We start from the raw sequence: 15,211 nt of genomic DNA on the forward strand, positions 1-15,211 counted from the left end.
CGGGCCGCCGGATTTGCGGATATGCGAAACTTCATCGCGGGCCGCCGGATTTGGCTTCTCCGGCCGCCGGTGGCTGCGCCAAGCGATGGAGTGGTCGGGGAGCATCTCCCGCAGCCTCGGCAAGGGCGCATCGCCGCATGCAGGTACGTGTTCGTCCTCCCGCCGCCGCCTACGGTTTGCGGGCATGGATTCGTCCAGCCGTCCACCGGGCTCGGCGCTCGCACATCGGCTTTGTGGCTCGCCGATGCCGCTCATACAGTGTGACGACTGCACGTGGACAGTGTTGTGGCTAACCTCGGGCACGCCGAAGCACCCCGGATGGGTGTTCTTCAAATGTGAAAACGACGGGGTACGTGCACTTGCGGTAGTTTATTTTGATAGCTCTTTAGTTCAATTGCGATAGCTCATTTCTTCGAACATGCTCATTCTTTTGTGTAGGAAGATGGATGCTCATTTTGGTTTTGGGAAGGCGAATACATTGATTTATTGATAGAAAGAAACTTAATAGATGTTGGTGCACTCCTTAGTAGAATCGAAGGCAATGATGCGGCTGCATGTGCAACTAGAGGGGAAGCAACGTCTACTTCTTTCGAACCAAAGATGAAGAAAGAAGAATGCAAAATCAAGAATCCGCAGATAAACAATGAATGCATGGAGAAGATATTAGTCCAACTTGTGGGAGCAGTTATGGAAGTTGGAAATCTTCTAAAATGCATACTTGTGGTTCTTGTTTTCTTTGGTCTTGCTATTCTAGCAAAGATTTGGTGATGTCTATGTATCCAATGTTGTTGAAAAAGCAAAGAAATGCATTATGCTAGATCAAATTAAGATGCAAATTTAGTTTTTTCGGGCCGGGAGGAGTTACGCCAGATCAGACCCCGCAAAGCCGACCCGTAAAAAAGCATATTCCGTGAATATACCTTTTTACGGGTCCATTATGCGGGGTTTGCAACTGCGGCCGTCCGCTTCGGCCTGCAAAGGCGTTTTTCCGCGAACTGCAAACACGTTTTGCGAGCCGGACAGATGCGGGGTCTGCTAGAGTTGCTCTAAGTCTACTTGCTAGCTTCATTTTATTCAGTTAAGGTCTTATAAATTTGTATGGCGATGGCCATGCTTGAAGGTGACATAATATGCCTATTAAGACCCGAAGATATAAAAAAACTGGCGCCTTGGTGGGTTAGGTGCATGCAACTGTGCACCTCTAGCTAACTGTCCAACTCCCAGTTTATGAAACCCAAATCATATAGTATTATTTCATGGAAATACGATATATTCCTACAGTCTTCTACTCCCTCCGTTCCGAATTACTCGTCATAGAAATGGATGTATCTAGATGTATTTTAGTTCTAGATACATCCACTTCTGCGACGAATAATTTGGAACGGAGGGAGTACTAATCATTTGCTGGTTAGCAGGGCAGTAAGCACTGAATGATGAATTAGTTAAAAAATCATGATTGTGGTTCTAAGATTTGTTCTTTTCAGAAGTAGCTGCTGTATAATGTTGACATTCGCATCTTAGAATTGCACAATTTGTTTCGATTTGCATGATTATATGACACATGCTGTGAACTGCACAAGTGTTTTTTTGTGTGTGTAGTGGATGATTAACAGCGAGAGAAGTTTATACTGAATAACCATTTTATCTACAGCTGCTGGTCCCGGAAAATGCTTGATAAACCATGGTGGGTGCTGGCATGAAACTCGCAACGGAAAAACATTCTCTGCTTGTCAGGTACATTTAGGCACGTAACAAGTACATGTAATTGTTAGGAATATGCAATTTGTATTCCCATGGGGCCATAGACCAGTATATATACATGTGCAGGAAATATGCAGAAAACCCCTTATACAATGGGGTAAATGCAAAAGGCTACATGGCTATATATATAGTACTCAACACCCCTCCTCAAACTCATGGTGGATCAACAACACCCCTCTAGTCTGGGCCTTCGCAAGAAATCCGCTAATTTAACTTGGAAGGCACATACTGAAGAGCAATAACCTGATCCTGCACACCAGCGCACACAAAAAGGCATGAACACCAATATGCTTGGTGAGCTCATGCTTCACAAGGTCACGCGCAATTCTAATAGCACTAGTACTGTCAAACAATAGCAGAGCAGGTGTAGTGACAGAAACACCAAACTCCTGAAGTAACCACCATAACCAAGTCAGCTCTGCTGTCAAAAGAGCCATAGCTCGCAACTCAGCCTCTACACTCAAATAGGAAATTGTAATCCCTTTCTCCATCTTCCATCTCCATCTTCCAAGCAATGAGAGAACCACCAAGAAAAACACAGTAAGCAGAAACTGAATGGCGATTTGAGGGATCATAGCCCACGCAGCATCTGAATAGGCCTGAAGCTGTAATGAACTGGAGCGAGGGAAGAACAGACGGTGAGAGATCGTGCCATGAGGATATCGGAGAACACAAAGGAGGTGACTATAGTGGACTGAAGTGGGAGCAGAAACAAACCGACTCAAAATATGGACTGGATAAGAGATACCCGAACGAGTGACAACTAGATAGACAAGACTCCCAACAAGATGAGATAACGTTTCACGGATCAGACAAGGGGTTACCATTAGTATCACGGAGGTGAACATTGAGCTCCATGGGAGTCTCAACTTGCTCATCAGTAAGAGCAGCACAAGCAAGAAGATCCTGGCTATACTTTTCTTGAGAACGAAAAAAGCCATGAGAGGTAGAAGAGATCTTGATCCCAAGAAAGTTGCGAAGAGGGCCAAGATCAAACATAAGAAACTGCTCACTAAGACGCCTTTCACAAAGGCAATATACTCGGGGTTGTCGCCAGTGATGATCATGTCGTTAACATATAGAAAAGTCCGACCATGAGCATAATGGTGAACAAACAACGCTAGATCATGAGCACTCGCTGAAAAACCAGCGGCAGTCACCACAGAGCAAAACGCTCAAACCAAGCGCGAGGGGCTTGCTTAGGGCCATAGAGAGAATGACGAAGACGATATGCCATTCCATCAAGAACAAAATGCACAGGTGGTGGCTGCATATAAACCTTCTCACGCAGCTCAGGGCAACTCGAACGCACGACCCCAAATGGTCTGGCCAAGTTCGTTTGGAAGTAAACAGACACAAAACGCGGCCACGCGCGGGTGTAAACGGACGAACGTCCGTTTTTCGTTCGCTTTTGACCCATTCCCCGCCCAACTTTGGGCCACGTTTGCATCCAAACGGACACACGCCCTTGTCCCCCCTGTCCCGCTCGTTGGGGACACAACCAATTTTTCTCTTTCCCTGCCCTCCCTCCGCCCTCCAGCCCCCGCCCCTAGCATCGCCGCCGCCACCCCGTCTATACCCCCATTTTACCGGCCTCGTCGCCGTCCTGCAAGGCCGTCCGAACCACGACCCGTGCTATAGCCGGCCTACGCTCGCGTTTCGGAGGAGCTTTTTGCCGGCGTTCGTTGTTCTTTGTTGCTGGTGGGAGAGAAGCTACGGCCGCCGATGCCGCCCATCGACCCCAAGAACTTTCGGCAGGCGCTGCATAGCCGGAGGGCGCCACCCGCCAACATCAACCTTGCTTTGCTGCCTGCGAGGGGAGCTCAACGTGCTCTTTTTGGCCGCGTCTCCATGACCGCAAGGTGTTCGACGCTTTGCTCACAAGGTACCATGGATAGCGGGGATGAGTATTTCTTTCACAACTTCATTTGTTCATCGGATGATTCGTCCTCGGATGACGAAGAGCTTGTGGTGGATGCATTGGTCGTCCATGACCACATTGGTAGGCAGCGGCCTCAGTTCAGGGGATCAATCCCGGGGCATGCTCCGGCCTTGAACCGCAATAGGGAGAGCGGCCACGCCCCACTCTATGCCGATTACTTTGAGAATACCGCACTCTTCGAACCACATCAATTTCATCGCCGCTTTCGAATGAGACATGTGTTGAATCGTATTCGGGAGGGAGTGGTAGGATATGACCCATACTTTGAGTGCAAAGAGGATGCCCTTGGCAAGCTTGGCTTCTCTTCTTGCCAGAAATGGACTGCGGCTATTCGCATGCTTGCATATGGAATTTCTGGTGATCTTGTGGATGAGTACGTGCGTATGAGTAAGTCCACATGTCTCCTCTCAATGTATAGTTCCTGCAAGGCCGTGGTGGCAGTGTTCTGCCCTGAGTACCTGAGAGAGCCAACTGCCGTTGATACAGGGAGGTTGTTGGCGATCAATGCTGAGAGGGGCTTTCCGGGCATGCTTGGTAGTATAGATTGTATGCACTAGAAGTGGAAGAACTGTCCATTTGCTTGGCAGGGGAAGTACAAGGGGCATGTGAAAGGTGTCACTGTCGTACTAGAAGCGGTGGCTTCACAAGATCTGTGGATATGACATTCTTTCTTTGGCATGGTTGGTTCTCACAATGATATCAACGTGCTTCAACGTTCTCTAGTGTTTGCAAGGCTTGCATAAGACCACTCCCCAGAGGTCAACTTTGAGATCAATGGCCACCATTACAACAAGGGATATTACCTAGCTGATGGTATCTATCTTCAGTGGTCAACTCTTGTGAAGACCATACCCAATCCGCAAGGAGAGAAGAGACAGAGATTTTCCCAAATGCAGGAAAGTGCTAGGAAGGATGTGGAGTGTGCTTTTGGTGTGCTTCAATCTCGATGGGGTATAGTTCGAAACCCTGCATTGACATGGAGCACTCAAAAGCTTTGGGAGGTGATGACTGCTTGTGTGATCATGCACAACATGATCGTGGAGGATGAGCGTGGTGATAGCACAAGATGAGCTTTGTAACGAGAACCATCAAAGTGAGTCTTAACCTTGTAGACCCACTAACAAGTGATGGGGCGGACAAGTGGAGGAAGAGAAACAAGATCCTATGTGCCGGTGCGCTCAAGAGCAGCCAGCTCCTTTGCTATCGCCAGATGCCATTCGGGATGAACAACAACTTCACGATAAGAAGTCGAGCGCCAGTGCGTGGAAAACCAAGGCGATCCATAGGCGGAAGCAAACGAGGATGCAAGCCATAGGTAGGCTGAGATGAGGAAGACTGCACATTAGAAGTAGATGACACATCATTAGATGCATCCATACACGCAGACGACGAGTATAAAAGTGAGGAAGCGATGGAAGAATGCGAGGAGAATCACCAGGGTAAACTCGGGTGATGGAGACGGAGAAGTCGCTGGGGATGAAGGTGTAGAATCCTGTGACAAGCGAGGTGAGGAAACCATGGGAGATGACGATGTCGGATCTGCAATAGTTGTAGAAGTAGGGGCAGCATGACGGATGGACAAGGGCTCAACGGAAGTGATAGGTGTGTCAAGAAGTGAGGAAAGAGATATCATCCACTGAAAAGGTCAAGGAAGATGGACACGGGTAGAAGGGACGAGACTCATCAAAAGTCACATCCCGAGAAACACGCATCCAAACAATAGCCTAAAAAGGCACAGTTGACAGACTGAGCGGTCAGTTTGGTGCGTTCACGAGGGGCAAGAGCATAGCAAACACAACCAAACAAACGAAGCGTCGAATAATCGGGAGAACAATCAAAAAGTCACTCGAAAGGAATGCCACCCCGCAAAGCAGTGGATGGCTGAAGATTGATGAGATAGGTGGAAGTGGAGACAACCTCAGCCCAAAAGTGAGGCGGAAGAGAGGCGGCGGTCATCAATGCACGGGCCTCTCAACCACACCATTTTGAGCATGAGCACCAAGAGAATTGAGCAAGAGTACCCTGCTCAACAAGGACTCCATGCAACAACTTGGAGATATTCTCTCCAGTAGAGTCAGCATGGAACACATGGATAGGCGTGGAGGACTGAGTGTGAACCATGAGATAAGACCTCACTACGAGAAAACATAAAATATATTCAAGTGTGTTGAGAGAAGTCATCTATAAAGATAATACAGTAATGATGACCTCCTTTTGAGGCAAAGGGAGCTGGACCCTAAACATCAGAGTGAACAATGTCGAAAGGACGCTGAGATAGAGTCTCGCTATGAGGATAAGGTAATTGGACCTGTTTACCAAGCCGACAACCCTAGCCGACAACCCTGACAGTCTAAAGACACACTACCGGAGATGGATCCAAGAAGACCACGTCGAACTAATGATGGAAGACGAGAGCCACACAAGTGACCAAGGTGATGATGCCACTACTGGAAAGAGCTGGTAGACAAGGCAACTGAAGCGGAAAGACTGGCGGTGATGGCAGGGGAGGGAAGGTGAAGCCAGTCAAGCTCCTAGAGATCCTAAGTCACGATGTCTAGGGCCAGCACCAAGTAGAGCACCGGTGTGACGATCCAAAACTGAACATGAGTCAAAGTCGAGAATGACCCTACAACTAGAGTCAACAATCTGACCACCAGAAATGAGCTGCATGGTAAGTCGAGGAACATGATGAACATGAAAAGCCGAAGTGTTAAGAATGCCTCGGCCATTAACCGGGAGGGAGGTACCATCAACAGTAAGAACATGAACAGGAGAAGCAAGAGGTCGAATAGAGGACAAAGTGGATGAATCATGAGTCATATGAAAAGATGCTCCGGTATCAAGAATCCATGGAGATGTACCTGCCTGTGTAGAAGGTGGTCCCACAATGCCAAATAGTCGGTAGCAGAAACCAGTTGGTGAAGAAGCAGAGGATGTGGCTAGCAAGCATCGAAGTCGTGTAATCTCCTGCTCAGTCAGGGGCTCAATTGAAGAGGTAGACACAGATGCACCCGACAAGGAAGTGCCGGAGGCAATAAGCAAGTCATAAAGTCACAAAATTTCCTGCTCAGTGAAGGACACAGCTGGAGTAGTTTTTTCTTTTACCATGGACACAACTGGAGCAGCTAACATAGCAGCATCGAAAAAGGAGCGGCCACCACCAGCTGTGGAAGCTGCTAGAGGCGATGTAGCATGACCAATATCATCTGCAGAGGCCGGTGGTGGAGACAAGGTCACATGCAGACAATCACCATGCGTCGAGGGAAGGCGCGTGTGCGAGGCGTAGTCGATGGAGCCATATGCATCAGCACTATCGGTGAAAGTCGCGAGAGGAGCCGGTGTAGAGTGACAATCACCGGTGGAAGTAGCGAGAGGAGTTGGTGTAGAGTGACAATCACCATATGCGGAGGTCTTGAGAGAAGTTGTTGTAAATCGACCAGCACAGCCTGCGTAAGACGCCGAAGGGATGACATCACAGGCGGAAGAGCACCAAGCACCGAGGAAAAGCGCATGTGCGAGATTTGGTTAGTGTAGGGAACACCCTTGAACATCACAGAAGGACAAGCCGGAGGCACCTTTTTTTTCTCTTCTTTTTTTTACAAGAGGACAATCAGCCGCATCAGCCCCAATAGAAGTGGCCGGCGGCTTGATTCAATAGAAGGCGCAGCCAGCAGTGCCTTTGACCGGCAGGCAGGACTGGAGCTAGCAAATCAGCAGCCGCTGATTGCTGGGTGCAGGAGGCCAGCGATCGTCACGGCTCTGGCAGGTCGCGGCTGTGGCCTAAGGCTGATGGCGACTTGGACGGGATCCAGCAGCCATTGACCTGAACGGCTGCACCCTACGGACCGGAGCAGGAGGCAGGACCGAGCTGCTTGATGTGAAGGTGCGGGCAGCACTCCAGCGGTGGACGGGTGGGATGAAAGCAGCCGGCCTGGGGCGTTGATCTGCAGGGGGCGGGGCAGAGAGGCGTTGGAGGCAGACGGGAGAGAGGCGAGCGGGGCAAGAAGCAGTAGCGGACATGGGAAATCTGGCGGCAACGGGAGAATAGAGAAAACAACAGCCGCCAGAGGATGGCGGCGACGCGGCAGTGGATCAATAGCACAAGTTGCAGCGTGCGAAAAAGTTGACCTAGCTGTAATACCATGTTAGGAATATGTAACTTGTATTCGCATGGGGTCATAGGCCAGTATATATACATGTACAGGTGCAGGAAATATGCAGAAAACCCCCTATACAATGGGGTAAATACAAAAGCCTACATGGCTATATATATATATATAGTGTTACTATTCATCACCCAGGGTGCAGAATAAGTTATTCTTCACCCGAGGTAATCTTACAATCATTTCATAATTAAATTACGTTTCGAATTCAAATAGTTACATTCCTATTGATTAATTACGTAAAATTTGACATAAAAATTAAAAATATAGGTCATAAGATAAGAAAATTTGCAGTTTATGTGTATTTTAGACTATGTTTTTACGTTTGTAATTTTACATAACATAAAATATTTTTTACGGCGATTATATATTTTCTTACGGTCCCTTTTTGCGTCGGAAATAAGACAAAACTTACGGAACGTAAAATTACGGTGCATTGATAGTAAAATAGAGGATATATATATATATATATATAGAGAGAGAGAGAGTATACTCTAACAGTAATAACTTCTACAGTTCTACTTGACTCTGATAAGTATTCGCGTACCCAAATTTTATTTTACAGGAATCAGGAGATCAAAATTGCAAGTGTCCAGCTGGTTTCCGAGGGGACGGTGTTAAAAAATGTGATGGTACTCGTTAGCCTTACCCCCCATTCCACACCACCCACCCGATCACACACACACAAAAATTAGGAAATTACCACTGACCTGCATCTCAGAATAAGTGATGTTCTACCAATGGTCCTGTACTGCACTGATCGTCTTTTCGCTCTGAATTTTATTCTCTAGATAATCTCTCTTCTCTCTCACACATACAAATGATTCTCTTTTTTCTATAACAAAACGAGATCTTTCTTGCAGATGCAAATGACTTCACACATACTTGGAATATGGACAATTGTCATGAATATTTTTCCGATTAACAATTTTTCTGCAAAAACGTTATATATTTTGTGACAAAAGGCAGTAAAAAATTAGTGCAATGCAGCAGGTACAATAGTTCTTAAACTGTAGCTTACTTGTCATTTACCTTTGCAGATATTGACGAGTGCAAGGAGAGAAAAGCTTGCCAGTGTCCTGAATGCAGCTGCAGAGATACATGGGGTGGCTATGATTGTACTTGTAGTGGCGACCTTTTGTACATCAAGGAGCACGACACTTGCATAAGTAATTTTAGACTTTGATTATGTAACAAATATCTATCATTTTTTGTACATATCACTTAATCTTGTATGGTTAATCTGTAGGTAAGACAACAGTTCAGGCTAAAGCAGCATGGGCTGCTGTGTGGGGGATCTTGGTAGCCTTGGTTATTGTGGCGGCAGGAAGCTATGTGGTATACAAATACAGATTAAGGGTAAGCTAGCTGGTGCAGAATATTATCTTCATTCATGTAGTTTTTATTTGTAAACCTAGTGTATATGTGGATTGCCTGGCCCTTTCCATCAGTTCGGACTTTTGGTTGCGTTGGCTAGTGCATGAAGCTTAACATATTATGGGAGCCTAAGGTCTTAGAGTTCAAGTCCTAGTTGGCTAGTGCATGAAGCTTAACATGGTATTAGGGCCTAAGGTCTTGAGTTCAAGTTTCGGATTTCACAATACATCCAAAAATTGATGCTGCCCCCCTCTATGTCCACGTATAGGCCTCTTGAGCCATACCTCTTGAGTCTATTCACGTGTTAACTTCCCACGTCACACGTGAGAGGGGGTATTGAAGTGTGTATGTGGATTGCCTATCCCTTTCCATCAGTTCGGACTTTTGGTTGCGTTGGCTAGTGCATGAAGCGTAACAAGCCGTATTCTTGGTGGAGACCGGATCAGGTCTGGAGAGACTAGAGTTGACAAACTTTGGAGTCTTCGGGTTTCCGATTCCGGTTTCGCGAATTACTCCTTCATCTTCCTCGTCTTCTCACTCCTCGTCTTGGACTTGGTCTTCCTTCCTCGTGCTTCCACGGTGGTCGTCAACAAACCTAATCACACATAGGATTCCACTTTGAGGTAGTAGCCAAGTCTCATTCAAGGTATATGGAGCTCAAAGAGGAGTGAAGTCACCTCAGTTTAGATGGCTCGTGCACGTGTCCTTGTCATGAGTCCACTTGGGCTTGCCGGTGTGCCCATGGTGATGTCGGTGGCTGTTGCGCTTGCTTGGACCAAATGTGAAACAGAGTTCGGAGGACTTGGGATTCACAATCCTCAGTTCCTGAATGAGGCACATAGGATCAGATGGAGCTGGCGGGGTTGCGTCGGGGAGCCGAGGGTGTGGTCAGGACTGCAAGTGCCGATTAGCAAAGAGCAACAACCCTCTTCTTGGCGGCTACCAATGCATGGTGGACATAGGAGACAGATCACAGTTTTGGCACGAGCAGTATTAATGGGCGAAGTGCCCATGACATTGCACCAACACTGTTCTCCTTTGCTAAAGCGTGTGGTGCGACAAGAAGATCAGTGGCCGAGGCTTTGGCTAATCACAGGTAAATCATGGATATTAGGGTACAACTCCGGATGCAAGTGATAGCAGAATACTTTGAAATATGGAGGGAAATCCAGGACATGCTTTTGCTCTCAGATGTGGATGATTACTTTGAGTGGAGGCTCACTGTCAACAGGAAGTACTCAGCCAGCTCTGCATATGAGGCTTTTTCTTTGTCTTTGAGCAAGTGGACAATACCAGGAACCTGTAGAGAAACATTGTGCAGCCAAACGAAAAGTTCTACGTTTGCTTGGTGCTTAGGAATCGATGCTGGATGGCTGACTGTTTGGAGTGGCAGGCCCTACCAAGTCCCCTGGTGTGCCCTATCTGCAATCAGGCGCCAGAAACGATTGACCATCTTTCGTCAAATGTTCCTACATGCGGGAGTTTTGGTTCAAGTTCCTCAGGTTGCGAGCGATGGCTTCACTAACACCATCAAGCCACACGGTCAGACAATGGTGGTGCTACATGCCCAACAGAGTCCAGGGTCCGAGAGTGAGAGAGGCTGCTACTTGGGCTATTGTGGGGATGCGAAGGGTTTGGCTTGAGCGCAACACGTGTTTTCGACGAGAAGCCATCTCCAGTGATTCATGTGGTTAATCAAGCGATCGTTAAGATGTACTCCCTCCGTTCCGAATTACTTGTCTTGGATTTGTCTAGATACAGATGTATCTAGACTCATTTTATTGCTAGATACATCCGTATCTAGACAAATCTAAGACAAGTAATTCGGAACGGAGGGAGTACTAGCATACCCACATTCTCGTAATTGTCACACTTCACACTTATCTTAACGAAAACGACATGCAACTGAAGTTGCTTGTTCTTAAAAAGAAAGTTCTATCCTAGTTGCTGTTGTACCAGCAGTGGTTGAAATTCTATGTAATATGACAACTTTCATGTGGTTAATATTTTCCCACATCATCTGCAAAGAAAACTACTCCCTCCGTCCATATTATGTGTCGCTGATTTAGTTCATAGTTGTACTAATCAGCGACACTTAAGATGGAACGGAGGGAGTAGAAGGGTAACAAATGCACACATTCCGCTGTAGCTTATGCTTATGGTTTTGAAAGCCGATATCATCAAATCCCTCTTATGATGTTGAGTTTCAGCAATACTGTAAATATGTTTTAACTAAGGCTTCTTCTCCTTAGTTTCATTGACAGATGTCTAATTCTAGATGGTTGTTTTGTGTTGTTTTTTCAGTCATACATGGACTCTGAGATTAGAGCTATCATGGCACAGTACATGCCACTGGACAGTCAAGGGGAGGTCCCAAATGATTCACACGAAGATCATCCACTTGCTCACTAACTGAACCTGTACAACTAACATAGGCAGAAATGTGGTTTGAACAGAGTTGAAATATACAGAATGCATACAAAGGTGAATGGCAGCATGATTTTAGAGTCTGACATGAATGTAAGACTCACGTACAAATTTATCTAGAGCACTTTCACCTTAGAGGTCATGGCAACTCCATCTCCGGTAATATTTACAGATTCTATAATGAGCAGACGTTCGCTCAGCTCGTCCCTGGAGCGACCCAACCACAACATGTGGGGTAGTTAGTTGCATACATGCACGTGATGATGCAAGCTAATTTCAACTTTTTTTAAACCAAAAAATGTTTTGTGTACCAAATCATATGCCCAATTCACAATGTGTTTAAGCTGTTGGCTTTGTATTGTCAAGGGCTTCGTAACTAGATTCCACTCGTGAATGCTTTTGCAACCTTTTTTGACCCTAAAGTTGCCGCCCCATGATAAATGAAGTTTCCATCGTGTTGGCATTATTACTATGTGGCAACTATGATATCAACACAATGGCAACTTAATTTATTATTGGCTGAGAACTTTTAAGATGGATTTTTTGTCGCCCCATGATAAAGAAATATGTCATTGTGTTTGTGTCAAAATTGCTGATGTTTTTTTTTATCAAAGTTGCCACATGGTAACTTTAATACCAATACCTTGAAAATTTTATTAACCATTTGGTGGCGAATTTGTAAGTTGATTTTTACCATTGAAACTTACGCATATGAGATTTAGTAATGATGCTCTTGTCGAGACAAAGCAGATCTTGAAGATGAATTGTATATTGAGCATGTCTTAAAACAGTTTGAAGTTTCAAAAATTGCATTTATTGCGCTGATGTTATTATATGCATGTTGTTGCACAAACACTTGTAGCGTGTGAATGATCATGCACTATTAGTGAATGCCATTTGTTGAGTTGTGATCCAAATTAATATTGAGGCTAACTTCTAATGGAGAATTCAGTTTCAACCTAGGTTTTTTTTTGAGGCAATCAACCTAGGTTACCATTGCTTACTCAAGAATAGCTAGACAGGCGACTCTGGTTCGATTGTTAGTACAAAGTTGAGTCATCTATTTTGGAACGGAACGAGTACTTGCTTATTTAAAGCTCTTAATGTTTTGCTTTCCTTGCGCTTATTACTCCTTACTAACAGTGGCAACTTGCACAAATTCAGGATTGCACGCCATGGATGTTTTCTTGTTGATTTATTGGCAGCAAGTGATCTTGTTTTACTACATTGTACAGCAACAAATGTCACCACGCATATGCATAACGGGGACTGCCTACAGCACATTAAGGCTTGCAAAACACGGGAGTTTGGTTTAGGGCAAGGGGCAAGGGAGGGCTTCGGTACAGCACAATTATACTAAGTTGGCCTTGGCAATAGCCCAGATTGTATACGATAACCGGGAAGTTGCATAACACGGCGATACTAATTTGGCTAGATGATGTTTTTGTTTAAGTTGATTTATTTTTGTTAGTCACATTTTTGTTGGCATCTGCAATAGTTGTAGTTACACACATAGTAGTTTTCAGTTGGATACGATCATTAGAAAGTTGCACAACACAACAATACTAAGATGGTTGGATGATGTCCTGCGCTCGCATTGCTTACTCAAGAATAGCTAGACGGGTGACGTTCTGAGCTCGACCAATTTTGGCCAAATTAGTATCTGGCTAATTTGCAATTCACACTCGTTATAGAACAATGTGTGCCGGCATGTTGCTTTGGATTTGTTTTCTGTTTTGACGCTTAATTAGACCAATGGTGACACACACATTAGTCCTTAATTTTGTCCTTCATTTTGGTAGTGTTTATCTTACTCTGACTATTGATTTGACTACAGTAACATTCATTGGGTTACATCGGACCAAGTAAGAAACTATTGAACTAAAAATGTTCTTTAGATGAAACTAATCTAATAGGGTTGTTTTGATAGTGATGTAATGCTGTGAAAAATTGAAGTTCTAAAGATTTTATGTCACTATTGGTATCCTTTTATGATGAATGTTTTTGCTTTGATCTATTTTTGTTAGTCATATTTTTAGTTGAAATCCGTAGTAGTTGTAGTTGCATACATATGAGTTCTCAATTGGATACGACCCTTAGAAAATTACAAAACACGACAATACTAATATGGTTAGATGATGTCTCGCGCCCGCATTGCTTATTAAAGTATAGCTAGAAGCGCGACGTTGTAAGCTCGACCAACTACTACTTGCAAAGTGAAAGTATGTCCACACGCACGACCATAAAGTTGCGCACTTTCATTGTCATAGTTGCACACGCGCGGCCGCGAAGATGCACATTCTCGTCAGCATTGTAGCTCACGCAGGCTGCGGGAGTTGCACACGGGCGACGACATCATTGCACACACATGATCATGAAGCTGCACACTCTCACCAGCATAGTAGCAGACGCATGACGATAGCTCGTCGGTATAGTCGCACACGTGTGGTGGCGGAGTTGCACACCCTCGCCCGCTTAGTTGCACATGGACGGCCATGGAGTTGCACACTGTCATCGGCATAAATGTCCACTTTCGTTAGCTGCGAGAGTTGTACACTCTCATCAACATAGTAGTTCACGCACAACTACGGAAGTTGCACACGCGAGATTGCATAGTGGAACATAGGACCATAGAACCGCACACTCTAGTTAGCGTAGTAGTTTATGCACGGCTATGGAATTGCACACCCCAGTAGGCATAGTCAAACATGCACAACCATGGAGTGGAAGACTCCTATCGGTACAGTCGCACACGCGCGATTGTGGAGGTGCACACACTCGTTGGCATAGTAGCTCATGCATGACTACTAGAGCTGTACACACGCAGTGGCATAGTCGCACACGCATGACAATGGAGTTGCACACTCTCGTCGGCGTAGTAGTCACGCACGATGAGGAGTTGCATAGTCCCGTCGGCATAGTCGCACACGCGTGACAGTGAAGTTGCACACTCTCGCTCGCATAGTCGCACACACAGAGCCGCGTAGTTGCACATTCTCGACGGCATCAGTGTTCGACGGCATCAGTGTCCACTCTCATTGGCTACGGAGTTGCACACTATCGTCGGTACAGTCGCACACGCATGGCAACGGAGTTGTACAAGTGTGGTAGCATAATTGCACACACAGGACCACGGAGTTGCATCCTCATTGGCGTAGTAGTTCACACATGTCCATGGTGGTGCATACTCTTGTCGGCATAGTCGCACACGCGTGGTAGCGGAGTTGCACACTTATCCGTATGGTTGCACACACATGACTATAGAGTTGCACACCCTTGTCGGCGTAGTCGGATATGCGCGGCCACGAAGGTGCATACTCTCATTGACATAGCAGCTCACGCACGATTGTAGAAGTTGCACACGTGTGGCGGCATAGTCGCACACACATGACCATGGAGTTGCACACTCTCATCGACGTAGTAGCTCACATACGGGCGCAGAGTTGCATACTCTCGAGCACGTGAAAAAGTTGCACATCGACTGTCAGGTAGTTGCACATTAACTGCTAGGCAGTTGCATTTAATGAAAAGAAAATTGCAG

General features: G+C 45.9%; 1 protein-coding gene across 8 annotated transcripts in view; it reads left to right on the top strand.

Moving 5' to 3' along the window:
• Positions 1–11,988, top strand: part of LOC119266127 (vacuolar-sorting receptor 1-like) — a 29,441-nt gene extending 17,453 nt beyond the window's left edge. For 5 of the 8 annotated variants that reach the window (XM_037547760.1, XM_037547761.1, XM_037547762.1 and 2 more), the window contains 5 exons: positions 1,652–1,734; positions 8,432–8,498; positions 8,907–9,035; positions 9,116–9,225; positions 11,548–11,988. In XM_037547760.1, coding sequence (XP_037403657.1) covers positions 1,652–1,734; positions 8,432–8,498; positions 8,907–9,035; positions 9,116–9,225; positions 11,548–11,655 — 497 coding nt within the window. In that variant the 3' untranslated portion in view covers positions 11,656–11,988. The remainder of the gene's footprint in view (positions 1–1,651; positions 1,735–8,431; positions 8,499–8,906; positions 9,036–9,115; positions 9,226–11,547) is intronic. The other 3 variants (XM_037547763.1, XM_037547766.1, XR_005131904.1) reach the window with 2 other exon arrangements.
• Positions 11,989–15,211: the final 3,223 nt, after the last annotated feature.

This window comes from Triticum dicoccoides, chromosome 1A, assembly GCF_002162155.2.
Source record: "Triticum dicoccoides isolate Atlit2015 ecotype Zavitan chromosome 1A, WEW_v2.0, whole genome shotgun sequence".
Taxonomy (NCBI): Eukaryota; Viridiplantae; Streptophyta; class Magnoliopsida; order Poales; family Poaceae; genus Triticum; species Triticum dicoccoides.